The 27333-nt window shown below is 41.9% G+C and overlaps 1 protein-coding gene and 1 long non-coding RNA gene across 2 annotated transcripts in view; one reads left to right on the top strand and one right to left on the bottom strand.

Moving 5' to 3' along the window:
* LOC146758570 (cytosolic carboxypeptidase 4-like) overlaps nucleotides 1-27333 on the top strand; it is a 101933-nt gene that overhangs the window by 59525 nt on the left and 15075 nt on the right. The window contains exon 5 of the mRNA XM_085514565.1: nucleotides 18857-19023. Coding sequence (XP_085370691.1) covers nucleotides 18857-19023 — 167 coding nt within the window. The remainder of the gene's footprint in view (nucleotides 1-18856; nucleotides 19024-27333) is intronic.
* Nucleotides 13022-17827, bottom strand: LOC146758571 (uncharacterized). The gene is made up of 3 exons (XR_014934018.1): nucleotides 17698-17827; nucleotides 17436-17527; nucleotides 13022-16285 (listed from the first exon to the last, which is right to left on the bottom strand). It is a non-coding gene; the product is annotated as an uncharacterized LOC146758571 (long non-coding RNA).

The following is a 27333-nucleotide window of genomic DNA, read 5'->3' as shown; positions in this document are numbered from 1 at the left end:
GGCGCCGCCATGGCCATTGTGAAAACGGCCGGCGTGGTCGGCGCCATCTTGGGTACGGAGTCGCCGCAAGGGAGCGGTTCCTCCGTACCCTCCGGGACCCCAGACGTCCCGGAACCCACCCCAAAAACCCCATTCGCGACTGCCTGGATCTTTTTCTCCTCCTTAGCCGCTTTAAGCGCACCCAGGACCAAAACCCAGGTTTTTAACTCCTCCGCCTTATAATCATTTGTTGCTCTTAGGAGCAGGGCAGCGGTGAAAGATTCCCACCGCTCTGAATCGAGCAAATTACAAGGGGAGGGTGAAAGCTCCGCTTCCTGCAAAAAAGTAATAACGGCAACAATCTCCTTCATAGAAGGAGCATTCCTACCGCAGTGGGTTTTACAAACCCGTAATAGTACCTTTGTGACGGAATCCATGTTTTTTCTGGTGCTCGACACCGTACGTCCTCGCACCCTTTGTATATATACCCGGGCCCAAAGTCCCACGGTCTTCCACGGTCTTACCGCAGGATAATCAGTAGCTGCAGTCAATATATCGCCCCTCCGGCGCTTCCACGGGATCTAACCGTAGGATTCGCGTCCGTCTCGCGGTTAGCCGTCGCACACTCACTCTCAGGACGTCCTCACACGGGGCACCAATTGTTGCCTTGTGTAAGGTAACCTAAAGAACTACGTCCATCATTGAGAATGTGCATCTGACGGCCCCATGACCAAGTTACACGCTGATCACACCAATATGGTGAGCTGTAAAATGGCGTTTAATGAACCGTGTGAGACCCTTATATAGGGCTCCAATTTCAGCCTCATACATATACATTACCGAGCACGGGGAGGCCTATCGCGTTACATCCCGTGAGTTCGTGCCGCCTAATACATCAGGAGTGATATTAAATGTCAGCTTTGAAAATGGGCCTTGTCACGACTAATACGAAATTCACTCCTGTTGTTAATTTAATGAGATAGAGTGACATGCATCATACATTTATTAAATGACCATAATTATATTTATATTAATGCCAATCTCTGCCCAGGAGAGATTCAGGCCTGGCGTAATGGGACGTGTTCATAATGCAGAAGATCTCTGAATATAGATACAGTGAGAAACTCAGGACTGTAAAACCAAGGCCATGTTGTAGGCTGAGACCGAGTAGCTCTGAGATGCTTGGACAGCATTTTGGGTGGGTGAGGCTGTGAGCTTTGATGGAGGTACATGATTAGAGCTCGTGTCAGACCAACAGCTTTTTGGTTATTCCACATGCTGCAGGATTGGTTGAAATTCATTGAGGTATTGACTTGCTCTTAAATGTAATGCATTTGTATGTTCATTCCCTTTAAAAGGTCAACGAAGCAACTTGACAATTTTTAAAGGTAGCCTGCTGTGTCTGAAGTATATTTAGTTTCATGCTGTCTTCTCTGCAGGATATGATATCGAGTTGTTCTGGTGTTATACCGAGCATGTTGTGCATCGTTATGTAGACAAGATCATTGCTCAGACCTAGGAAACAAATAAGAATTGAATTTTTTTTCCGAATCTTTTTTTTTGTACAATTATGTTGTTTTAGGAAAATGGCCCTCGGTTATTGCTCTGGTTTCTTCTATCTGGTTGCATCAATTTCCTGGGAATAAACCAGATTTCTGGGACAGCGGCAGCTCTGCTTGTTGCAGGAGGCAAGAGCAGCCACTACTGAATTCAGTAGCTCCTGTCTGTTGCTTATGCTGATAGTGTCCACTTCTCCTACGCTGCATACTGATGTGTCCCCTGTCTTCACTCTTCTTGTCTGTCACTATAAACAGAGGGGAACAAAGTTGACAGTGTTGGATTGAAGGGCTGTAAGTGGTTATTGATTCCCAGCCTTCTCGCATGCATAGAGGTAGGGTATGTGTTAGAATACAGACACGAGCACACAAGTGGCAATGGCATGTTACTGCCACTGAGTTATGGGATGTGCATAATTGTTCTTTTCAATGCAGTAGCTAGGGGAACATCTGTATGCACACTAGAGGATGTGTTTGTGTGCTGCACTTGGAAGAAGTTGTGCCCAAAGATGTTTGTATGCATGCATTTATTTCTGGTTTTAGGCAGAACACAAAAGGTGTGCAACTGACATGCATATTTATTGCTTTAAATACATGTCTGTATTTTGTGCATCTATGCATAGCACATGTGGCTACCTTAAGGTCTATATTTTCTACGTACAGCTAGAATTATGTTGTGCTGTGTGTCATTCCTCTGTCGTATGACACTGTTTCATGGCTGTCAGTGGAAAGAGAAAAAGGAAGGGATGCATAACTCACCCTTTTGGCCAAACCATTCTTGCAAAGCACTTGTGGGAGCCTGGATTATCTCGTGAAGGGGAAAGGAAGTTCATTTCTAAATGAAAACTGAAAAGAAAAGGTACACAGCAATGATGAAGTTCAGGTTTCATTAGCTTTTGATGTCTGTTCACAGGAAAAAAATCATGTTTCCTTGGTGACCTTTTAATAAATGCAAAGCTAGGTGGGAAATCTGTCCTTCAGTTCCTTTGCATTTGTAACTAATTAAAGGTGTGGAGTGTGGTGTATAGGATTGCAATGAAGCCTGATGTCAGGCAGCACACTCGCAGTGCTGGGGTCTATGGATGTGTGCGTTGCTGTCCTGTGGGCTTCCACGTGCAGAGGAGATGGATGTCTTCTAAGGCTGTTTCGCATCTCCTCTTCTAGCTGAGATTGGAGCAGAAGGGTAAGGTGGGCTCCTCACACTGCGCAGCTCAGTTCTTATATGTATTGACACAAAGGGTGCTAAGGTGGTGGAAAGCAAAACAAAGCAGGCAATTGCTGTCAGTACAGGCTGTCTAAGCTGGTGTGACCTACTGCATTGTAAAGTGAGGGGAAGTGCCTTATTCCTTGTAAAGTATTTTCACTTCTGTTCATCCAGTGTTCATCAAGGTGTTGGAAGGAACGCAGCACATGTTCCTTGACTCTTCTACAGCTTTTTAGTAATATCTTTCTCAGCGTAGGTGTTGCAGAAATTAAACCAATCTGGTTACGCTTTGTGGCATAGGAAGACAGGATAAGCAAGGTTTGCCACAGCAGTGGGTGTTAGAGAAGCTGCTGACAGAAAGCAGAAAAGATAACAGACAGAAGTCAAGTCAGCTTCCATTTAAATACCTTCAACCTCTTGATTCAGAGATACAGTGTGTAAATGGTGAATTGTTTGTCATGTTTTTGATACTCACTGCTTCTGGACAGACATTTGATCTCAGGGTATTCAGGTAACGTTTTAGTGTCTGCCCTTAGTTGGTGTAGCATGAATGATGTCTTCTGTGAATTCATTGGTAGAGAGGAGGAGGAATATTAGCAGAATTTTCTGTGTCTTTTTGGAATAATCTTTAGTGATGCTCTCTGGAAGAGAAAACCTTAGATTTCTGAGTCTGTGTGAAAACATTCAGAGATGAGGGACAGCCCAAAGAGGTGTTGGTTTCATACTGATAAGATCTGGTGTGTTACATGCTGACATGCATCATAAGAATGAGTAGCACCTGACACTTCTGGGCTCACTCCAGATATATAAATGCAGTCCACTTAAGGCCAGGTTGCCTTTGCTTGAGATTCTGACTGGTTGGAATAAATGGGAGTGAAATTTTGTTTATTTCATGTACATTTAATAACACACATTTCAATCCCCAAGGTGCTTCATCAAGTACCCTACTCTTCTCAGTCAGTTCCCCTGATTTCACATGAGGATGTACAGCTGTGATAAGCTGAACTGAATGTGAGGTCTCATAACTCTACAATTTAAACAGTAAGAAGCTTCCAGAAAGGCCAAATCAGTCACTGAAGACCTTCTTTTTAAGACAACCAGAGCAGTCCCAATACAAATCATGTTTTACCCATATTATTTCTGTGTCCGTGTTACAGAGACTTGGCACAAGCCCCAAATACATCTCATTTATATATACACGCTTGACATTAACTGGAAGGGGGAGACTGTGGAAGTGGAGAAAAGACTCATAAAACCTTTAATTCTTGCAATGGCACGTTGGCACTTTTGTGTGCCACAGCTCAGCTACTTGTTGTATAGAGAGAACTCAGCCTATAGGACTGTGTAGGATTTGCATCCTGTTTAGAGGGGAAAGCCAGCAGCAGAGTGCATGGAGAGTACATGCCTATGGTTTTTGAATTACACATTAAATGAGTGTTTGTTCCGCTGGGCTGGGTTTGTGCAGTTAGTATTCGTGGGTGCAAACTACAGACTGTGGAAGACTACAATATAAACATGAATGTGGATACACGTGGGTGTGGAAGACAGTCCAATGCATGTTCAAGTGTGCACCAGTGTGTCTGATGAACGTGTAACTTTAATTGTGTCTTTATGGATGGTTGTTGTTTGTTGTAATGCTAGAGTCTTAGAAATGTGTCCCTGTACATCTGTGATCATGTAAATGTGTGTGTATGCACAGATCTATATAAATGCCTGATGAGAAGTGCTCAGGGTTTCCAAGTAGGAGATAACACAGTGTACCAAAATCAGCGGGAAACTCCAGTGCATTCACATTCAGCCATCATTTTGTTCTAAGAAAATGGGGATTTTCCTTCATGAAAGAAGAGGCACAAGTGCAAAAGGGCTTTTGTGGCACTGACTGTGCAGCTGATTGTCAATCTGAGACGGAGGACTTTCCATACGTGCCTTTTTCTTTCACTTACCCTCACAGATGTGACCTCTGGAAAGAAAAGCTAATAAAGCCTTTTTCCCCCCACAGAGAAACACACATAAGAGCTTGGCAGAAACTGCCATTTCTTCAAAGTCATGTCTAACAATTTTTCCACCAGCACCAGCTCTTCCTTTTAGTCTCTGAAAAGAAGGCTTGCCAGTAAAAGTCCAGAAATAACTTCTCTCACTAGAACCCGTGTTTGCCAACAATAGCTAAGGAAAGGGAATCTATTTTTGTATCTGGATTGTAGTGTGAGATAGTTCTGGTGGCCTAATCTAATTGTGGTTTAGGATGTTGTAATCTCTGTATTGAGGTATATGGGAGAAAAATAGTATGTGTGCCTCTTCTGAGAAAAGAATTAGGGTCAGTGCTAGCAGTAGGAGAAATTGAGATAATACCAGATAGTCTCTGTTTGGCAGCCAAGGCCAAGTCTCACTGTCTCCAAGCAAGGTAAGCAGACCAGGCTTCTGAAGAGTACTTGGATTCAGCCACGAGTCCACATTATTAGGCAAGTCCATGGTAGTGTAGCAGATCCAAAGTGAAAACACACGTTAGTAATTCAGGGTGATGTTTGTGGGATCAAACAGCTCAGAAACCACTTGGCAGGTCCACAGTGACAAGGTGATGCTGGGAAGTCAGTTCTGTGAGTCAGAGTCTCACCATAGGGTACACCATATACACACCATAGGGTGTGCTCAGGTAAAAGCATGTAAGCGTTGCTACAGGAGCTACAGACCTGCAGTTTTACAGCAGAGCCCTAAGCTGAAGTGGGGCTCTTAGAATAGGTAGAGGGTATGGGTAAAGGCCCCAGGCGGGTCTGGCTGAGGACCTTTATGGCCTGTTAGTGCTTTCAGAGCTCTGAAAGAATGATTCATTTCACCATCAGAGTATCATGTCTGGGTTGTCTCTGTTCTGTATCAGAACTGTGGAACAGCTGCTAAAAATAAACCTTAGAAAATCTATTCCAGACTTTATACGAGACCCTGTCTGTGTTGAGCAGGAGATCTGGGGTTCATTCAGACAAGTATCTGAAAACCTCACAACCAGCTGGGTGTACTCAACATGTGTGTTAGCTGTTCTGAGTTTTGTAACTTAAGCTATTAATTTAAGGCTTCTGTTCACTCTGACTAGCTAAGATCCTGACAGGGACTTTAATTCACAGGCATAAAGCTCTGACAGTCTCTGCTTCTAACTGCCATAATGGACAAACTTGATGGGCAAATGCGTTTGTTATTTTTCTTAGGAGACAAAAACTGATTCAGGTATTCAGTTGCTGTGATAATAGCTATTCTAATAGAAGCAGACGTCTCCTAGTGTTGTTTCTATCTCTTGCCAATCTTGAGCTTCACCACTCTCCTGAATGTGTAGCTTTTTAGTCCTTCTATTTACTGAAGGTCTGTAGTTGTACACTGCCTTTCTGAGAGAGCTCAGATTCCACTTGTCTGTCCCTAGTGGGCAGGATAGAAGGTACTCCCCTCCCATATGTTCAGGGGCACAACTGCATCTGCAGAGCTTTGAGGTTCTTTGTCAGAGAGTAGTGCTTGCTAGTTACTCTAGAAGCTGCAGGTGACCCAAAACACTGAGCAAGGGACTCCACACTCTCTACGAGTGTGGGATTGGCAGCACATCTGCCTGATAGAAGGTCTTTATCTCACAAGAAAAGAGAGAAGAGGGAAGCAACCGCTGCCGTGATCTCTGCAGCTGCCTGTCATCCTGCCTGAGTGAGTTTGATGTGGTGCTGTTGCTTCTTTACAGAAAAAGACGCAAGTTATTTTAAGACACTCTTATTATTTTTCTTATTTTTTGGAAATCTTAATCTTTTAAAATATGGCAGGATCTCGAATTAGATGCTTCAAACAATTTTGCTTCCAGCAGTGAGGGGTGAAGTGTAGGAGGTAAAGAGAACTGTGGGTTACCTCCCCATCTCTGCTGATGTCCTTCACTAGGTGCCCTTCACTAGGTCACTCCTCCTCTGATTCAGCATCCCTGTTGGCAGCTTGCAGTACTGCTCTCCTATCTCCCAGAGGATATCCTGCGATTAATTGAGGGATGTATCTAAATCGCTTTAGCATGCAAGCCAAAAGTCATCGGGGACAAAGCTGTTACTAGGGCAGGAATAAAGGTCAGACCCTTGCTGACATGGTTGTCTTGATTAATTACTACACTAATCTCTATAACTCCTCTTCAGCAATATAATTTGGCCTCATCCCTTGCTTGTTTGTTGGTTGTTGTGGTTTTTTTTCCTTCCATTTTCTGCAACTTAGTGGTGAGAGAATTACTGAATAAACCCACATGGAAAATGCTACTTCTCTCTTTCCCACCTCTTGGCCAAACCTATGCCTCATTCCCCCTTAGTGTCCTGGGGGAATGTGTCTTAGTGTCCTGGGCAGCCTTAGCTGGTGGGGGCAACCAGCCCATGGCAGACAGTTGGAACTCTGTGATCTTTAAGGACCCTTCCAACCTAAGCTAAGAATCTATAATTCCACGATTCTTAGGGATTTGAGGAGTGATAGACAATTACTTGAATTACTAGGAACATGATGCATGGAACTGGCAAAATCAGTTCATTTGATACTATTTTCCTGCAGCTTTTTTTATGTAGGAAAGTACGAGGTCGGTGCAAGAAATCCTTAGCGTCCCTGTTCTCTGGGTGAAGTGTATTGAAGGGCTGAGCAGCCAACCATGGCTGAGGGCAGGAGGTGCTGGTAGTTTGGATTCTGCGACTAATACAGCTCTGGGGCTCATTGTTTTGGGACAAACACTTTTGAACACAGAGACTGTGCAGAGTCCATTAAGGATCACCAGCAGCATCAGAAGAAGATACAGAGGGGCTTGGAGAGGAGCAGAAGGCAGACTGAGTGAACGTGTGTAGTGAAGGGTAGTGAACCGAACCTGCTTTGGATGAACAAGAGGGAAGATTCCCTCCAGGTTACTGCCCAGTGGGAAATCAAAGAAATGAAGAAAATCACTCCGTGTTTCCTATTCAGCTCCTCATTCGGATCTGTTGTATTTTCCACTCCTCTGTGATTACGTCCGTGTCTCAGTCAGGTATTGTTTTCTGCTTGAGTTGGGAATGTTCCCTAAAGCTGTTCCGAGTGCGCAATACTCTCTCATTCTCTTTCCCAGGCCAATTTTGGAGTGAATTTTGGCAGATTACACAAGTGCAGAGTGTTTACTGTCCTGTCTTACATCATCATTTTCCCGTATCGTTTATTTTTCCTTTGACAGATTTTTAACACTGCCAGTCTAATATGCATCAGAGATTGTCGAGTATTACCATAATGCAGTGTATTGTGGGTAATCCCATGCAAATTGTTCTGTGGAAAGTCATGCTAAATTATCTTCTTGGGGGGAGAAAGAAAAAGGCTTTTGCTTTCATTTATTTTAACCGTTTGTTCTTTGGATTTCAGAGCAGCTGCCAGTGGCAATGATTTAGAACAGTTGTTTGACACTCGGCACCATGTGAGGCGATGCTCCTCCTCAAAAGACATGGTGCTAAATGCATGGCGTTGTGTACTGTGCTAGGTTTATTGTATACGTGTCTCCAGTGTTCACATTTAAAACGTTGGTAGGTTGTCTAAGGAAAAATCTGAGTGTATGTTGGGTTGGCACAGTGAAGGTAGGCATTGCCAATTTTTCCAGCTCCATTGTATGAACATATTGAGGAAATACCAGTTCTTGTGAGCCTGAAGTGCATCAGATGTCTCTTGGAAGAGGCAGATCTGATCATACACGCTCTTGTTTTCTTTTTTTCTTTATTATCAAGGTCATTTGCTTGTAAACTGGCTGCTTTGTTCTTTCTGAGGTCCATATTACTTCCCCAAACCGAGACAGTAATCCTCCTTCTGGATGGAACACTTGATTGTAGTAGAAATGATTGCAGTGTCACAAACAGAGGATTATCGTTTTAAGTGGAAATCATAAAAACAGGTTGAAAAAGACTTCTAAGAAAGAGGCAGCTTGTTCTTATGCAAATTTTCTCAGGTAGTACAGCTGCAAGATAAGAAGTCTTGAAAGCCTATAATCTGGAGTCAGCATCTTCTCTGTTAATACAGGTTTGCCTGCGTCACACTGTGAACGGTCAGTAGGTCTCCAAAGACTCAGAGAAACTTAGTTTATTCTTCTGAGGCCTACATGTCTTTCTCTTTTTGCATGATGCTCTGGAGGTTGAGGCATTACTCAGCTGCTGTGCATTTGCTTCTGGCTGGTCTCCTCTGAAAAAGACAAAGTGGAAATATTCATTGCAGAACAAGAGGAAATATAAGCTGCTTTTGTGTGAGTCGCATCAGTTATCCCACTTGATAGAGATAGTTGCCTCCCCCTCACCCTACTTCTGTCTCTCTGATCTTGTTTCCCTTTCTTCAGTCTGTTCCTTACAGCCTTCAAACACCTGATTTCTTTTTCTCTTTCTTTCCAAAAGCACAGTAAGTGGAGAAGTTAAAGTAAGCCTTTGCTGGTGGGATTATAAGAGCAGTAAAGGCTTATAGGTGGTTTGAAGAAGTTTGTGTCTAATTGACACTCATCCTTGGTAAACAAGTCCAAACGTCTGAGCTCATGCTGCTGGTAGGTTCCTTGTGGGCAAGCAACAGGGGCTCATATCTGCTGTAATAATGTAGAATATTCAGTTTTGATCTCTGTTGTTTTTGTTTGCTGGTTCCTTTCTTTTGATACTAATCGTATTCTCAGCCAAAAGAGTGGTTTAAAAAAACCCCATCAGCCATCAGACTACTTGTACCAGCGGACATCTGGGTTGGCAATAAAGTGAGCCTTTGGACTCCGCAGACCTATAAATCCTGGTTAGCAGCTGGTGGCAACTGTTTCACCTGGAGGAACTTATCTTGATGTCTGGCATCTGGTTGTGTGGTCTGTATTCCCAAGACCCTTCACAGGATGTCCCTCCTAACCCAACCTTCTTGTAAAAAGATCATTCTTTCTCCCTGGGCCTTTTGGTAAAATACGTCTGTTAAGGTAACTTTCTGACATATTCAAGCTGCAAGAAGCATCCTGTATCAGAATAATTATGCTAACACCCATTAGAACACAGCCAACAAGCCCCTTCTTTGTACTCCCATCCTTCACCTTCAAAGGGAGCAGTTACCAGGCTGGATTCCTCACCAAACAGTGTGTCTCTTTCCTCTCTGATCTGAACTGGGCACGTATGCCTTTTGTGCTTTCCTGTGTATCCTTGGCTTGGGAAATCAATGGTTCCTTTGTTGCTTTAGAAGTGCTAATACAATGAATTCTGGAATTGTAGTTGCTTACTGTCACTGATCACTTGGAAGTGTGTTAGGTGGGGAAACCAGCTTTGGCAGCTGGCTGAAGATAACCAAAGAGAACTTGTGAAATGAAAAAAGAAAGAAAATTGACATGAGGAATCCTTCATAATATAGGGGAAAAGGCGCAGTGTAAGGGGACAGCCATACAATATATGTGAAATTTGAGAAACGAGAAAGGAAGGCTCAGAGCTGCAGATGGCTCTGTGCCCTTACCTCTCACTCATGAGTCTCTTTATGAAGACGTGTTTAAAGTAAATGTTTAAGGAGACCAACAAAGAGAAGGTCTTGGGCTGATCTGTGAATATGTGCATGGCAATTTAACTGCAGGAGCTGGCGTGTGGCGTGGCCCAGGCAAGGGGACTGCCATCGGGTAGAAGTTTTGCTCTGGTGCCAATGGAAGCAGGAGTCAGAGGAAATGAGGGATTTAGTATAGAACAGACTTAGATCTGGAAAAAAGAAGCATGCTCCAAGGCATAATCAAAAGGCTCTGGAAGGAAACAGTGGACCCTCAGGACTGGAATAATAAGGAATTGTGAAGGCTGAGATTTGGATGCATGCTGGAGCTATTTATGCTGTCCTGGGGCCACAGGCATGTTGGCAGAGCTGGTAGGCAGCCAGGACAGGCACAGAGCAGAATGCTGTGGGACCACTCTGGCTGTTTTATGCAGGAAGACAATGTCTGCACGTTATCTGTCGGTGTTATTTTATATTCAACCAAGGCTACAACACACAGAATCAGGTAAACCTCAGGTTTTATTGCTGTAAGAGTTATAAGGGAACAAAGGAACTGAAGATTCAAACTGGTAAAATCATTAATAATGGCCAGTGGGGTAGATAGCAGACATCTCAAACATGCTAAACAATGTGCTCATTCTGATTCCTTATGTTTTAAAATTTACTCCAGAGGTTGAGAACCACCAAAAAAAGAAAAAACCTACGAGAAACACAAGGGCAGGGAAGCACAGTGACTGAGTTAATTGCCTTGATGGCATGAGTGAAGGGAGATGCAGTATACAAAGTTTGTCATTTGTTAAGACTCATATTTAAGTGAGCAGCATTGGTGGACATCCTAGTTAAGTCAGAACTAAGGAGAAGAGAGTTTCCCTCACCCAAAAGAAATCCCAAAGGGATTGGAGTTTTGGGGTGAGGCACAAAAGGGTCATTTGTATAGTGAAAATCTACTTAAAAGTCTGGAAAAATAGGTGGGATGTATTAATCATCACTGGGGTGGGAAGAAATGGATAGTAAGGTGACTCCAGCTACCACTCTGTTTTGGTCTGTATTTCTTTAATGACTGAGAAATGAGGAGAACAGTAAAATGCTAAGATTTACTGTTTGCAGCTGATATGAATTATACAGTAGGAAGGAGGACAGCAAGACTGTGGTTACGGGAATGGAAGATAAAATACAGACGGTGGCGGGGTAAAGCATGTTTGAAGGAATAGTTTAAAGCATTCAAACACATGGTTGGGTTCTGAATTAGCTCTGACTGTTCAGGAAAACATAAGTAGCGATTAGAAAGACAGCTCAATAAAGATATCTGTGCCATGTGCAGCAGCAACAATAAAGAAGAAAGTGAGTAAGATGCTTGTGTATGTGAGAAAATGTAGGCTTGGAAGATGCTATAATATCCCTATAGACGTGAATGGTAGTACCTCCTTTGGACTGCTTTGTCTGTTATGAGTTATTTTCTTTGTAAGGCAAAAGAGATAATGAAAGGGGGGGCTAGAGGAAGCACACAGTGGCCTGGAAGGCAGATTCGATATGGGAGAGTATTAGTGATACTTGAGCTATTGAGAGAGAAAGGGAAAGAGTGCAGAGAGCTCAGCAGTAACACTCAGCACTGTGCTGGGGAGAGGCTTCACAGTGATGTGGATATTTGGTGGCAGCATAGCAGGAAGCAAACTCGCCACCCCATTAAATTCCACTCCATGTAACGTTGCTATCAGGCCAACATGCAGCTTTGCCGGTCTGCTTGTGTCTGTAATGTGCTAGCATGGGAACAGAGCACCAGAGATCCTATGGGGCAGACAGCTATCAGGCTGGAGCATGCTGTGATGTCTGGGTCATGCTGTGCTGGCTTCTTTCTAAATGCACTCTAGTGCCTAAATCATTATGTTGGTGCAAAAGTGATACCATGATCCATCATGGGGTCTTATTTTGTATGGGGAAGAAAAGCGTACTAGTGTTGCTGTGTCATTTTGGTCAATACATATTTTCATCACCTCTGGGATGGGCAGAATGGCATATGTTTTATCAGAGTAAGAGGGAAAGGCTTCAAAGCTTTCTATATTGCAGATTATAGTATAGTGAATTTCAAAATAAAATCTACTTTGTAATTTCCCAGTAACTATAAATACTTGCTCTGCTTTAAAGCCACACAGAAAAATAACAAGGTGTTGTGTAACATAGAACAATATGGAGGGCATTTCATGAAAAGATACAATTGGTTCTTTATATAACACATAATTAACCAGGAGAACCTGATAGTGAATGACATTATGGAGACAAATACTGTACTAAGAATGTTCAAAACAGGTTAGACGCTTTCTGAATAGCATCTGTATTTACGTTAGCCAGAATAAACATCATAAATCCTTTTGTTGCCAAGCATGTGGTGATCACCAGCCAGGATTAGGAAGTTATTTAACTCCCACGGTGAAATATGGCCAAATGAGTTAAACTCATAGCTGAAAATGCTTGGGTGGGCCTGGAGTCTGCTCACTTTTCTGTATGCTGAAGTTATTCATACAAGCAGAGAAGTGGAAGTAGAGAGGGAGGAAAAGTGATCCAGGGATTAAACTGCCAATTTAGGACTTGCAAAAATTCAACTTCTTGCTTTCCCAGACTGCTTTTATGAGCTAATTCATTTGACACAGACTCTCAGATGTACTTAGAGCTCCACCTCACATTTAATCTTCAGGCACCTCAGGCTATAACCTGGCTGTGACTTGTTCCAGGTTCCATAGAGTTCACACAGCAGAAGGTGTACGAGTGAGAGAAAGCCGTGGGTAGACTACAGATGAATGTTGAAGGCACAGTCAGATGGGGTAACAGCAGTTAACCTGTTGCCAGTACTGGAACCTGCATTAAAGACAGAAATGTTCTTGAACAAAGCACTTGGTTGTCACCAGTGTAAAGTAGTTTTCTTTTCTTACACTGCCCCAGAATCACTGTATGACCTTGAACAGTTTCCCCATTTCTTCTTCTTGTCTGCCAAGTAGGAGAGTTAATTATCTGGAGCACTATTTGTTTTCTTTCAAGAATTAGCACTTATTTTTTCTATTTATTTTCTGTTTTGTTGTTGTTGTTGTTTTTCCTGACAAACAAACAATGACAACAACAAAAACATACTGACAATTCCCACTACTTTTGTTCTTTGCCCTCTGGACCTTCTTTATGGCTCATCTACGTTGGTTTTGCTTTCTATTTTTGTCCATCTTTTATTCCTGATTCAGCCACTTTTCACAGTTATGCCCCACATAAATGTATGCATTGGTCCCAGTGATACCCAAGAAGTGATCTGGCAAAACTGGACCTTCTGGTACCATGTACTACCTTCCATCTCAGGAAGCAATGCGAAAGAGGTGCACCAGCATCCAGCAAGTATGGAAGCATTCCATACCCAACCACTACTGCTCTGTGTGAGTGTGCAGTCTCTGGGGGAGGGTGATGAGAATATATCCCCATCTTTATGCTTACTTTGGTTGGCTATCTATGCTATCTGAATAAGTAGAACTTGACAACCAGTTTTACCATTTGCTAAATCCTCAGTTCTCTTACAAACAGGCCTTTCAGGCCTCTTTCTGCTCTCTGATCTGCTTTCCTCCATCCCTTGAACAATCTAGCCTGTAGCATCTTTAGCCAGGGAAAGAGTCCGTTTGAATGACAAATCAATAACCCATCTTGTGACGAAACAAAGAAGTTTGCTCAGTCCCAGCTGAATCAGAGCATCAGCTAAATTCAGCAGATTTTCAGGGAGGGTTGACAGCAAGCTGGGCCTTGTTTCCTCACCTAGTAGCCAAAGTACTGAGGAAAGCGAGGATGGGCATTCATAACGAAGCACACCTCTCCAACAGTGAGATGGGGATTGAGGTTTCCATTAGTTTTCCTCTTGTTATCATTCCTCCACATCAGCATCCACTGACCTCAACCACCCCTCCCTCTTTCTCATCCTTTTATCTCTCCAGTCCTTTTATCTTCTGTCTTTAACTCAACCCCTCTCATCTTTCTAGAAATTCAAGCTACCCAATTTTTTTTCTCCATCTTCAGCCTTTTCTGCTTGCTTAATCCCTTTGAAATCTTTTGGCCCAAATTTCTATCCCCTAAACTTTGTCTGTTTAGAATGTCATACCTACTGCTTAGGGATCTCTGGGCCATGAGAAAAACTGGCTTGTTCCCTACTGTCCTCATCTCAATAGCTGGTTCCCCATTGTGCATCAGCATGTTTTCTTTCACAGGGGTTTAAAGGACACTATCTTTTGGGGCTGGCCCAGGCTAAAATTTCATCTGCAGGCACCAAATGTTTCATTCAGCTGTGTGGTTTGTCCTGTGCAGCCTCGAAGTAGTTTCTATTAGTATTCCAATGGAGAGCTCACTGATGGAATTAGTGGGAAACCAGACTGCCAATTTATTTATACCCAGCCTTAGGGCATAACCATTGTGCATGTGTAAAGCTGTTGAGATGCAGAGTATACTCTGCATGTGTGTGTGTATGTGTTGACTGGAAGTAAGTTTGCAGGGAAAAATATTGCCTCAAGGATTGAACAGTGCCCAAAAGTGACCGTACTGTGTGCCAAAGATCCCTTTTCTCTGAACGCAAGAGAAAAATGATGGCTCTGAAATCTGTTGTCTACTTGTGTTTATTAATATCTTTCAACTCCAGTTTAACTGCAGCTCTTGTTACCCTGGTGGAGAGAGAAAATTCTAATTTAACTTCTGGAGTCCTTCCACCTTCAACAATATCTGTGTTATGAAACTATCGCTGCCTTTGGCTTGTGGGGTTGTTTAAAGCATATGAGTAATGAATAACGAAGTTTTCCCATTACATTGTCTCTTAGCCTGTGATGTGTTTTTAGGTAAATTGAGAGACGTTGGAAGCATTTAGTTGTGAATATATAGTTGATGCATCAGTGCTGAATGCGAATGAACTCTTTTTCCGGTATAATTTCATCAACTTTCATTAGGAGAATTTTTATTGCCATTATCTTGGCCAAATGATAAATCACGGAATAGCTTTCTTATTTTTCCCCCTCCTTCCGTGTTTCCTATTACTGTGACACAGTGTCATTTAGGAGATGCAGATGAACACCTCACTGCCCTGTTATGATAAAAACAGTTTGGGCAGAGAACAAATGTACTGGTTTAACTAGACCAAGAGCTAATAGGTTGTGTTCATTTAATTCATCTGATTAGCCATGTTGAGTTCCTCTGGAATGTTTCTTCCCACCAAATCATATATACAGATACATCCAGATATTAGAGCATGGTGATGTCTCTTACCATACTGTCTGCTGTGGTATGAAAAAATGAGAAGAGATTAGCAAATAATGTCTAGTCCCATTATTCTTTATAACAGCCAGGAAACTATAAACCTGTTATCCTTTAACATTATGTCTTCAAAAGACATGCATGAGGGGGCCCAGGGGACCAGTGGGCATATTTGTATTGCGCAGCAATGTGTGTATTGAGCCAATGCTGATCCAGACTGGCACTTTCATGTTATGAAGAGCAGAAACTATGCAAAGATATGAGCTGATCATCAAAGAAGAATACCTTTGTTAGCATATCCATGAGGCTAAACTAATTAAGACTGATGATCTTGTCTGCAGCTTTCTGGTACAGTTTTCTGATTCAGACTTTGCTTAGATTTTGCTGGCTTGGAAGACTGCACTGCACTCCGCTTCTCATACAGATGCCTCCAGAGGAGGATGGAGCCATGTAGGATTGTGATGGGGAAAGATAGGGTCTCTGAGAGTTCAGGACATTGCAGAGGACCTGATGGCAGGTAGAACAGCTTCCTCCTGCATGGTAGTGGCAAACGGGTTATATATTGTCACTGTGAGTAGAAACAATCCAGCTTGACTGCTGTGGAGCTTCTTAACCAAAATCAAAAGTTCACCACTTCTCTTTCTTTATCTCTTGTAGAATTTCAAGAATTTCAAGCAAGGCAGGAGGGGCTGGTTTCTACCCAGAGCACCAGCTCTTGGCACTGCTGGCAGATATCATTAATGCTGTTAGTTTGATGCATCAGTTCTGTCAGCATCTTCACTTTAATGGTAGTCACCAATGCAGCTCCAGCTCCTGCCTCTGCTGAGAGCTGAGGAAGAAGAGGGAGAGCATTGTCTGAGTTGGAAAATAAAAGACTGCCTGTGTTTGAAGTGAATTAAATGTGTTAACTTGTAATGTTCTAGCTGAGGTTTCCAGCTGTTATTCCCGAGCTGTCTGTTCTCGAAGCAATATGGGTCCATCATAAAGCAGCTAACTTCAGAGCATGAGCACTTACTGTCTGAGGCTTCTCAGGTGTATTATACTTTTATTATTATTATTTCTCTGTTCATAGTTTCCTAAGGCCTCTTCATATCCTGAATAAAACCCTGGGGAATTGTAAGCCCACAGGCTGAGTTTTAGCACTGTCACTATTCGCATCTCCTGGATTGATAGGTATTTAGTGTGCTGCCTGGATCCTGGAAACAGGACCCTAAGATACACCCCAGGGAAAGCCCCAAGATGTTCCTTGTATTTTTTACCCCTGAGAGAATAATTCCTTTGCTGTGGAAGTGACTTATTTTTGCTCAGAAATGTCACCATTTCCACCTGCCAATTGTAACTGCCACACTAAAATGTCTTCTGAAGTAAAATAATGGAAGTGAGGAATCTATGTAGAGCTGCTAGGCCCTCGTTGTTTTGTATTAATGACCATTGGTTCCTCTAAGCCTCTTCATCTATTTTCTTCCCATTATTAATAATTACTATAGTTCATTGCACCTGGCTCTTACTTAGCAAAGCTTGCAGTGATTAGGATGGGAGAAGAAATGGTGTTAGAGATTTGCTGACTGCTTTAAAGATATTTAAGAGACTTTCTGAGAGCAGAAGTCAGATCTCCAGAGTCCTTTGTCTACGCCTGGCAGGGAGGCTCTGTTTTCTCATATTGTTTGTGTGCTCTTCTAGGCACGTCCTCTGCTTATCTAGCTGTCCAACCACTCAGTATATGTACAAGCTCAAAATAATGCATTATTTGATCATTATTCATTATTATAATTACCTATTCATATTTATTCATATAGTTTGAGAAAACAAGCAGAATTTCAATGTGGTTACTATAGGAAAATGTGTTTGTTATCAGATAGGGCTGCTTTAATGTTAGATTTTATTTGTACATGCTGGACTTGCTGGAGTTGAAGTGAAGGCATTCGCCTTGTAAGACATTTTGTGGCCTCTAACAAACATGAACCAAAAAAAAGCATTACAAGGGAGCTGTAGATGGTCACTTGGGAAGCCTCTTTTTTCCATCCACCTCCATGCTGTTGGCTCCCAATTTCTCTCAGCTGTGCAGAAGATCCTAGAGAAATTATAAGTGCAACCTTACATAGGAAACATAAACAAATTAAAGAAGGCAAAACAAAACTAACTACTAAGAAACAGGAGACTGGAGCTCAGCCCCCTGTTATCAGTTACTGGTATATTATATATATATAATATATAATATATATAATATATGGGCTCTGTTACCTGTAAGATGTGCAGTAACAAACACCGAGTGAAGGGTCAAGAGCAGGCCATGCTGGTGTGGAGCACACACTGTGCTTGTGGCTGGTGCCAGGGCTGTGAGCACGGACTTATGGCAGTTGCTAAGGAAACAGTCCTGGAAATGGGATTGGAGTTCTTGTCAGAAGGTTGGCTGCAGAAATGGTTTGTGCTTCAAAAGCACACGGGGCTGATACTGACAAAGGCTGCAATTGTTCAGCAATTGATTCAACCCCTGGTGTGATAGCATTAAGGAGTAACACATGATGTGATCACTAAATGCCAAAGATGAGGGATTTTGCAGTTTCTTTGGGTTATTTTCGGTGACTCTTTTGTGGTTTTGGAGGTTTTTTTTGGTCTCTTGCCATCTCACTGCTTGTGAGAAACTACCAGTAATTACACCGGATTACTCCTATGTAGGCCCTTGATGTGTTACTTTTTTGTTGGGTCTTTATTTTTTTAAGTAGTGAAAAAGCATGCACAGACAATTCAAAGTCAGGGCTCTTCCATGTGAGGATCCACAGCTTGAAGGAGTCCTCTTGGAAAGGTGATGTTGATAATCCCAGTCCTGTTTTTGCATTTCTTTGCCTGCACGTCCCTACTAGAGACATAGGCTTTTAATACACTGAGAAATTCCTCAGAGTTATTTGTTATTTTGCAATTACTTTGTAATTGATTTTCTTAAAAAGCAATTCATAACTTGTTAAAGATGTTCCCTCCTTCCCCTCTTCACTGTTTTTTCTCTAATCTCTGCCACTGTCCAGTATTTACAGTCATAAAACCTATTTGTTTCCCATTGCTTAGGGAGATGACGCTTCTAGAGAGAGAAAAAAGATGAGACCTAATGATTTGTAAGAGTGTATTTAGTCAGATCCTCTTGGGGTATGAGTCTAATTTGTACAGTGACAACTTCAGTGTAAGTAACCAGAGCAGTTACACTACTTGCCTCTGTTGCCTCTGTAAAATAGAAGCTATTTTAGAATAGATCCTGTAGAACAAATGCTATCATTGAATTCATGATTGACTGTATGGGAACCTGAATGAGGTGATACTGTAATACTAAGAGCTGTCCTTCTGAAAAACAGTCTCCCAACACCTGCGCTTTGTACACTCACCAATGAAACTTCCTCCTTTTTTCCACCAGGGCCTGCAGCTGGGAACTCAAGAGCTGGAGGAGATGGGAAGCAAGTTTTGCCTTGCTCTGCTCATTCTGCACCTCAAATCCTTGCCCTGCAGCAAGAAGGTGATGGCTCAGGCAGCGCTACTCCTAGATCTGGAGGAAGAGATAACAATAACAGACCGGGCACAAAGGTCAGTGACAGTTTCCTTACAAATTTCATTTTCCTCTCAAAATATTACTTGAGCGTATGGATGGCACTGTCTCAGTGAATTCATCAACAGGAAACTGAAGTTTCAGGTGATACTCTGTCCACCTCAGATCTCCTCTGTGGAGTCAATCTCCTACAGGGAAGATGTTCTCTAGGTGAAGGACTTTGATGGTATGATTTAGAAACAGTATGCCTGATTCTGCAAGGATTCGCACAGTCATTCCTCTTTTCCTCACAGCATTGTATCCTACAGACATATGAAGCATAGGTTTGTGATTTTTGGTGCGTGTGATGAAGTCATTATCCAAACAACCATATGGGAGGTGTTTTTTCCTAATTGCAAAATTCATTTCTTAGCTTCCTGTGTTCAATGGGATGTATGCAAGTGAGGTTGCCTCATATGTGGGGAATTTGGCCTGGGTAAAGGTCAGAATATGGGATGCTTCAGCTGTGATGAAGCAGAAATGTATGTGCTCTTTCTAAACCATGCTATTCCTAGTTCTACATGCAAGCACTTACTCTTGCAATACTGTTTTTCCAAGACAAATGGAGGAAAAAATAACTGAGTGATGTGATATGATTTGAAGTTCCCAGTGGGTTTGTTATCAAAGAGTGCTTCCAGCTTCATCAATGAAAAGCCAATTTTTTCTGTTGCAGAAATGCCCCCATAATTTACAGCAAACTTCCAGTCTTCCCCCTGCAGGAATACTTAACTGACATTCGCACCACCTGTTCCTCATGCCTGAAACCATTCTTACAAGCTTGTTCGTGGTTTTTAATGTTTATGGGGAACAATGAAAAAAAGAGAACTAAAATATAGAGACATTCCTTTTGTATAGCTGTGCTCACTTGTACATATGAACACATAAATGAAGCAATTAACATGTATCCTAAATGGTTTCAGTACTGGGGACAGCCATCCGAGAAATCGTTGGTGTCTCATTAGAGAGAGCTACTGAAGCCTGGCCAGGTGGATGAATTTGAGATATAAATCAGATTTTCCAATTCTGAATTAGAGCTGGAGGAGTTTTTGCATGAAAGTAACTTCAGGGAAGGAAAATATTGAACTCTGACTTGTCCCAGACACTGAAAATAAGTTGGTCATACCAACTCCATGAGCACTTTCTCTCATTTGTGTGGTTTTCCATTACCTTTTTCTTTGGTTGGTTTCATGTTAGTGAGCATTCATTTCATTTTTCCTGATGTTGTGTGGGCGATGAACCTTTACCAATATAGCAGCTCTCTAATGACAAATACTTTTAAAGAAGTTAAGAATTAAAGAAAAATCCCTTACCTTGTACAGCTCCCATGCCATTCCATATCTGTTTGTGGTGGTCAAAAGCAAAGCGCTCTGTCCCTTCAAGGTTCTGTGTCATCTGGGGATGGGATGTCACTGCTGAAGGCAGTGTGATGGTTACTTGTTCATTTTCACTCCAGTGGGTGGAATTGCAGATTTATGGAGTTCTGATGGGTTAGGTGCAATTAGTTGGCATTTGTAGTACAAGTAAACATTACATTGTTTGCTCCTGTCTAAAGATTTGCCATATTACAGGAGCTTTTTGCAAAAGATCAGGAAAAGGGAGATGTGGGGACCAAGGGGCTTGGCTTGTAAGTGTATTCTATTTTATGATAAATAATTCATTGAAAAGGATTGTGCAGCTTATTGATTCTGATTCAGAAAATTAATATTTTGCTTCTGGGTTTCTTTGAGTCTCGCCAAGAGAACTGCATAATTTGATTTTAGAGGGAATAAGAGGCCTAAAGCAACCAAAGGAAGAATGCAGAATAAAGAGAGCACACTGCTATGGGCAGGAGAGCAGCTGTATCCAGGCCTCTCCCCCAGCTCAGACTTTGAAATAAAATAATGCATAGACTATGAAATAAAAAACTGATTATCCATCAGAACTGGAGGTTGCAGTGTGGGGTTCCACTCGGTCTAATCTTACTCTGTAAAGATGAAATCCAGTCTTTCTCCATTTAGGTAGCACAGGGAGCTCAGCAGAGTCTTTCTGCTTACTGGTGGTGTGTCACTACATCAATGGTAATTATAGTCTACTTTTGCCAAGACTAGAGCTGTCTTTCATGGTTTAAGGAGCAGGAAGTGTTTATAGCTTAGAACCAGTGCTGTTGTCTTCTGTAGTTACCACAAAAAACACTTGAACACTTTCTATGCTTTCCTCTTGTGAGGATGGAAATAACCCAAATTATTTTTGTACCTTTGCCAAAGCAGAGTTGAACTCGGGGCCTGCAGGTGCTACACAGGAGCGACCTAAATGGTTACACTGTGGGATGTCTTTCTTGTGTGCTTTACACTGTGAGCAGAGGTGGTTTAAACACCTTGCAGGCAATCCCTTTTCCAGACCTCTGTACTGTGTAATGAATAGTGGGTGTTTAAGTGGGAGCCAATGGGTCTGACTGCAGCTTAAGTTTGTTTTTGGTAGAGCGTGTTGCAGAAGACTGTCTTGACTGACTTTCTCACCTAGAGAAAGATACACATATGGATGTTTCCTATCAGAGCAGGATTAACAGTGTCAGAAGAAAACGATGACTGTCACTCGACCTTGATGAAAATACGATCTTTATTTAGTTGATAAGGTTCTATTTTGCAGAAAACATGCTGAAATTGCTCTGACCACTCCAGCTGTGATCAGTGAGATTAATTGCACAGTGCTTATGTTCAATACATCTATCTAATTTTCTAAATGTGCATTTCTGAGTGCCCGTCTCTATAGTACTCCGGGTGACAGGTCAAGCCATGGAAAGAGAAGTTAATCCAGTACTGGACAGATCTGACTTCCAGGTGATATGTCTCATGGCAAAGGTACATAGATCACAAGCCAGAGGTCTTTTATGTTACGAAACTCCTACGGTTCATGTTCTGCGTTTGTGTCTTTTTTTTTGTCATGGTGTCTGGTGTGCGTGGCATTGACTTGGCATCTCAGCATCTCCCTCCAACAGCGAACATTTTCACCTGTCAACGTTTATAACTGGATGTGTCTTTTAATTTTCCTCTTAGAGCTGTCTCTGCTCAGGGCATTTTGCAGCCTTACTTTTCCGCTACTGCTGTGAGGAGGATGAAGGAGCAGGCTGGACACTGGCTACTTCTCTAGAATAAACTATTTGCTCTGTCAGAGTCAGTGAGCGGTAGATCGAAGCAAGGTAATAGCTACTGGGGAAATGACTGGTCTAATGGAGGCATCTTGTGTGAATGGGGGATTTCTCCCACCTGATTTCATAGTGTTCAGTGTACAGTCTCCAGTGAGCCAAAGAAAGGTGTGCTAAACCTTTAGTGGTCCTAACAAAATGTATTTTGGAACACAGGCAAGAATTCCTTCTTGACCTCAGTCTAGCACATACAGTATATGAAGTCATTCAGGAGCATTAACTGTGTAGTAAGTTCCCAGCAGAGGCAGGGTAACAAAGTAGCTATATCTGAAAATAAGCAAAAAGGGAGTTGAATTTTTGTCTCTGGGGCTACATTACTAATAGAACAGTAGAGTATTTCCCCCAGAACCTGGAAATCCTTGGAGAACATGAAATTCACATAACAACTCTTCATCTCTGGTTCTCTAAGGGCAGCTGTCTTAAAGACCAACAGGTAACTACTGAGATTATTGCCATGAGATGCAGTGAGATCATAGGATTCTGGATTACCTGAAAGTGCTTGACTGTGTGGAAATAGTTTAACTCTGAAATCTCTACAGTACACTGCAAGTTCCTTACTCAGATATTCTCTCTCCACAAAAACCTCCTATTTACTTCCTACTCAATGCTCTACTCAATGCTGTACCTTTCTAAAACTGGGGAAAGTCTAGTAAGGGGACTTTTGTTTTAGCTCTGTTTAAATGGTATGTAAATGATGTGCTAGCAGAGTCCTGGAACCAGTACTCCAAAGGTTGTTGGTACCTAATATATTGCTTCCCATGATTATTAGTTGAAGACAAAAACAAGTGATTCTTTAAATGTTTCCAAAAAGAATATCATCCAGAGAACATCCTGCAAACTTCAGAAGCATAGATGCATCTGGGGATGGAACAAACTCTTGATCATCCTAATACAATTCTCATAACTGCCTGTCTAGTGGTTAAATTGTTCAAGGTATCAGCCAGCTTTTAGTTAGCATCCTGTGCCCCTGGGGCATTTCTCCTTAACTCTCACACTTGTTTAGGTGCCGTCACCCTCATATTGCACAAGACCTACTAAAGAACTTATTAGTTTGTGGGTTTTTCTTTTCAGAAACTTTTTATAGGTGTTTTTCTGCATCAAAAGGCTATTCCTCTACCAGCAGGCCAGTTTTAAGGACCATTCTGCCAAGTCAAATGTCAAATATGTGGAGGGTTAACTGCATTTTGCAGCCATCTTCTGAAAAACAAGGTAATGTATCAGTTGATTGTAGAGGCATTTTACTCTCTTATCTCACAAAGATACAGTGCTGTAGATGTTGGCTTCACAACTCTGCTTTTGCTCAAGAAGAGCCACTAATTCTTGTATTTCCAGCCATGTCTTGCAGTCAGTTCAGGCATTCGGAAGCTGTCTTCTGGGAAAACAAAATGACAGCATGTACTTCAGACATCATGTTTTTTGATAATAAGTTTCATGCCTCATTTGCTATGAAACAATTGGGTTTTAAGTCAGTGCTGCCCAGGTAACTTCACATTTTTCATGACCACAAAGAGGATGAGAAGTGACTGCTCACTAAGAGCAGGTTTCAGAAAGCATTACCTTGTTAAGGGTGTTTTCCCCTTTTTCCTCATGTTTTGAACGGATGGCACTTCTGTTCATTCTCTTTTTGCATTTGTGCCTTTGAGTGTTTTGCAAACACTGCAGCAGTTGTAGCCCTTTGTTTGGGAGGTGTTTCTTACATACTGAGGCAGACCCTTGCAAAGTCATTAAGTGTTTTCTGCTGACTCAGATATTATTCATCTCTTGTGTTTCTTTATCATTTCTTATGTTTCTTGAACAGAGATAAATTTCTCTCCTCCCCAGATGGTAAATATACCTTACTGTGATATTAATCAGAAGCAGAATGTTTAATCACTACCATGGCCCTTTGTCCAGGTGCAATCTATTCATCTTCCATACAGTGAGCAGTTAAAATGGTCAGTGAGTGGATGGCAAATCCAATAATATACAAGAAGGATTTGTAGATCATTTGGAACTGTGCTTGCTCTTCTCCTATACTTCATTGATGCACCATCACAATCCTAGATAGTATTGAACTGTTGGATTTCCCATCTCTTCTCTGTAATGCATCCTCGCCTGATTATGGCTGTGCAAGCAATTCTGCTCATCTTTTAAGCTATGTGGCCAAAATGCCATTCAGATCAAAATAGAGTGAAGCAGACCCAAAGGTGGGAAGTTCAAAGAGCAAAAGAACAAAGAAGGAACGAGGCGTGTTGGTTTCAATTCATGCATCTTTAACACATATTTAAACAGCAGAATTACGACATGATAGTTCTGTGCAGTGATGGCAAATGGCTCCCTTGCTTCCTGGTTTGTGTCTTCCTCTGCTTACAGGTGAATGTGGGTTTCATTTGTTGTTACAGTTTTTTGTTTGTTCGTTTAAATTATATGAACTGGAACTAATTTTGGCTGAAGTGTTTGAGTGCAAGACAGTGCTTCACCCTCCCAAATGCCCCATCTCCTCATGGTTCCAACAGGCTGAGTACCTGATCCACTGGGGCAGTCTGTACGGTTGGACTCTGGGGAGTCCTCTGACACATGCATGGAGATGAAAGGGCTCTTTCATCATTTTGTGAATCTAATTCCCTGGAAAACATCAGCAGGAATCATCTGGTAGTTTTGATTCAGATTTCTGTTTGATTGAACGTTCATTTTTCTTTAAGTAAAGATTTGGAACATTTTTAACCTTGATCATCTGTAGACATTAAATATCTTGGGGCAGCTTTCAGAAGGAGAGGTTATTTATTGATTCCATTTTTTAGCTTGGTCACAGGTTATGTAGCTGTTAGAGGAATTTGAAGTTTCTACTGCTTTGTGAACATCTATGAATGTGATATTCCTGTGTTTGGATGCCTGAGCAAAAAGGGCATGGTGATGGTGATAGCTTATTAGGTAAATCCAAGTTTCGTGTTTGCCATACTGTGTCATGTTAGTGGTGTAGAACATGGAGCAAAAGGAGCTGCTAATGTATTTCATATAACTCTTCAAGGGCACCGCCTAACTTTTAACAGTAAAGGAGTGTGTCAGCTATGAGAGCAGCTGCAGAGTTCTGGGGTAGACTCACATTACTGTAAGGAGTCAGAATCAGTTTATGACTACCAGGAGGTATTGCTTAAATACATATATACTCTACAGTGCTCTTTCATACAGATGCTGCAAAAGGGGAGTATCTTCTTTCTGTCCAGGGTCTGACGTAAAACCTTGATGTGCCTGCTCATGAGAGGAAACACCTCCAACTTTGGATTTAGATCTATTACTGGATTCAGATTTTACTCTCAGTACATATATATTGATAATTGTGTTTTGTAAATAAGAACATGAACTTTCTTCCATCCCTCCCTCCCTTCATCCTTCTCATCCAGCACTCTTCAGCGTCTCTCCTTTGTTAGTGTGAGAATACAAGCCCAATGAATTCTGTGGAGGTTCAGCCGAGCAATGCAGTCTATAATTAATGTATTTGGTATTCAGAAGGCTTTTATGTAGCTGTGCACAGGTGAGCCACTGTAATTCAGCAACTTTTCATTAACACTTTCTGGAGCTGTCCCTGTTTTCTTCCTATTGATTTTTATTATTATTATGAAATAACCTTGGGAGCCACACAGATCTTGTTGACTGTTACCAAATACCAGTCCAAGCCTATCTCAGGCTGGGAACAATTATTCATGCTTACTTCAGAGGTAATTCATTTATCATTTAATAGCTAATAATAGCAATTTAAACAGCAGTAGGAAGGGATGAGATGAAAAGAGCAAATGGCAGAAAAAGGAATCACAGAAGGACTGCATGCTATCATATCGAAGGTTATTCAAATTACTGTACACGTACAGATCTGACTGGAGTACCGATAATGAACTTGTATATATCCAGCAGAACAAATGGGCTCTGCATTGCCCTTTCTGTGAGGCACATTGCTACTGCCTGGTATTAGACATTTTCGTATTGATTAGGAGCATCTGTATTTCTGTGGTACAGTCCTTTTCCCTTAAAATCGTACTTGAAATGTGGAAGTCATTGGGTCCCTTCACATGCTGGGATAAAAATTTACTTCTAAAGCAATCAACATTAATTTATGAAGTTATGAAATATCTCCCAAAAGACTGGATTATGAGGGATATGCACTTCCGTCTGAGGTGATCTTTATAGACCAGGATAGTGCTGACACTGGAACGGGATAGAGTCTTTCCTAGAAGTCACAAAGGATAATGAGAGGATTGATATGTTTAGACTTACAGTCATTTTGAATGCAGCCAGATGCGACAATTTTGGGTTGACCATGGATCAGGTGTTTAAGAGGCAGTGTTAGGACACTCCATATAACATTATTGCAGAGCTAGGTGGTGAAGGCTTTACCACACATCAGTCCTGCACAGCATTGATGGCGGCAGGGTTACGTGTGCTGCTACTGTTTAAAACATTAGTGTTTAAAATGGATGTCTTCTGTCGTGGGCAAAATATGATAGAAGGAGCTGCATCCTCAGTGAAACCATCAGTGGGATCCACGTTTTCCTCAGGTCAGAATTTTATATGTATTTAAGTTTCTCAGGCAATAAGAGCAAAGGAAAGCATTGTGGTTCTGATACAGTGATGCTCATCAGCACACTGTGTCCCCATCTCTCTGTTCTTTCTCTGCAGAGGGAACACATGAGATTTGTGCTTTCGAGGCAAACAGCTTATTGCAGGTTTTGGTCTGATGCCCAGCCTGCAAATGAGAGTCTGACCAGGCCACTTGTACTGTGGTGACAGTATACAGCTGCTATCTAGGAGCATATCAAAAATCTTAGCAAGACAAATGAGAGACTGAACAGTTATAGGGATAGAAAAAGACAGATAAATTCATAATTAAAGCTGTCGAGTTGCAGTAAAAGGAACATTTAACTTGGAACGAAAGTGGGTGGGCGAACAAAGTGTCGTATTTGGAGGTGAAAGTTGGCACTTGAACAGCATTTTTAAAGTACTCCAAAGCCACCTCCACTGACATCTCAGCTCTATTGTATATTCTGTCAGAGGCTCTGGCTGTGCAGTGTATTGTGGCTGTGACTCATGCGCAGCCCCTGCTGCTTGCTGCCATATGAGATATTAGAGAGACAGACATGGCAGGAGTATTGTGTGA

This window comes from Coturnix japonica, chromosome 13 (genome assembly GCF_054131305.1).
Source record: "Coturnix japonica strain WE chromosome 13, WE-NBRP24, whole genome shotgun sequence".
Lineage (NCBI taxonomy): Eukaryota > Metazoa > Chordata > Aves > Galliformes > Phasianidae > Coturnix > Coturnix japonica.
Note: the sequence above shows the minus strand (reverse complement) of the source record. Positions and strands in the feature narration are given on the sequence as shown.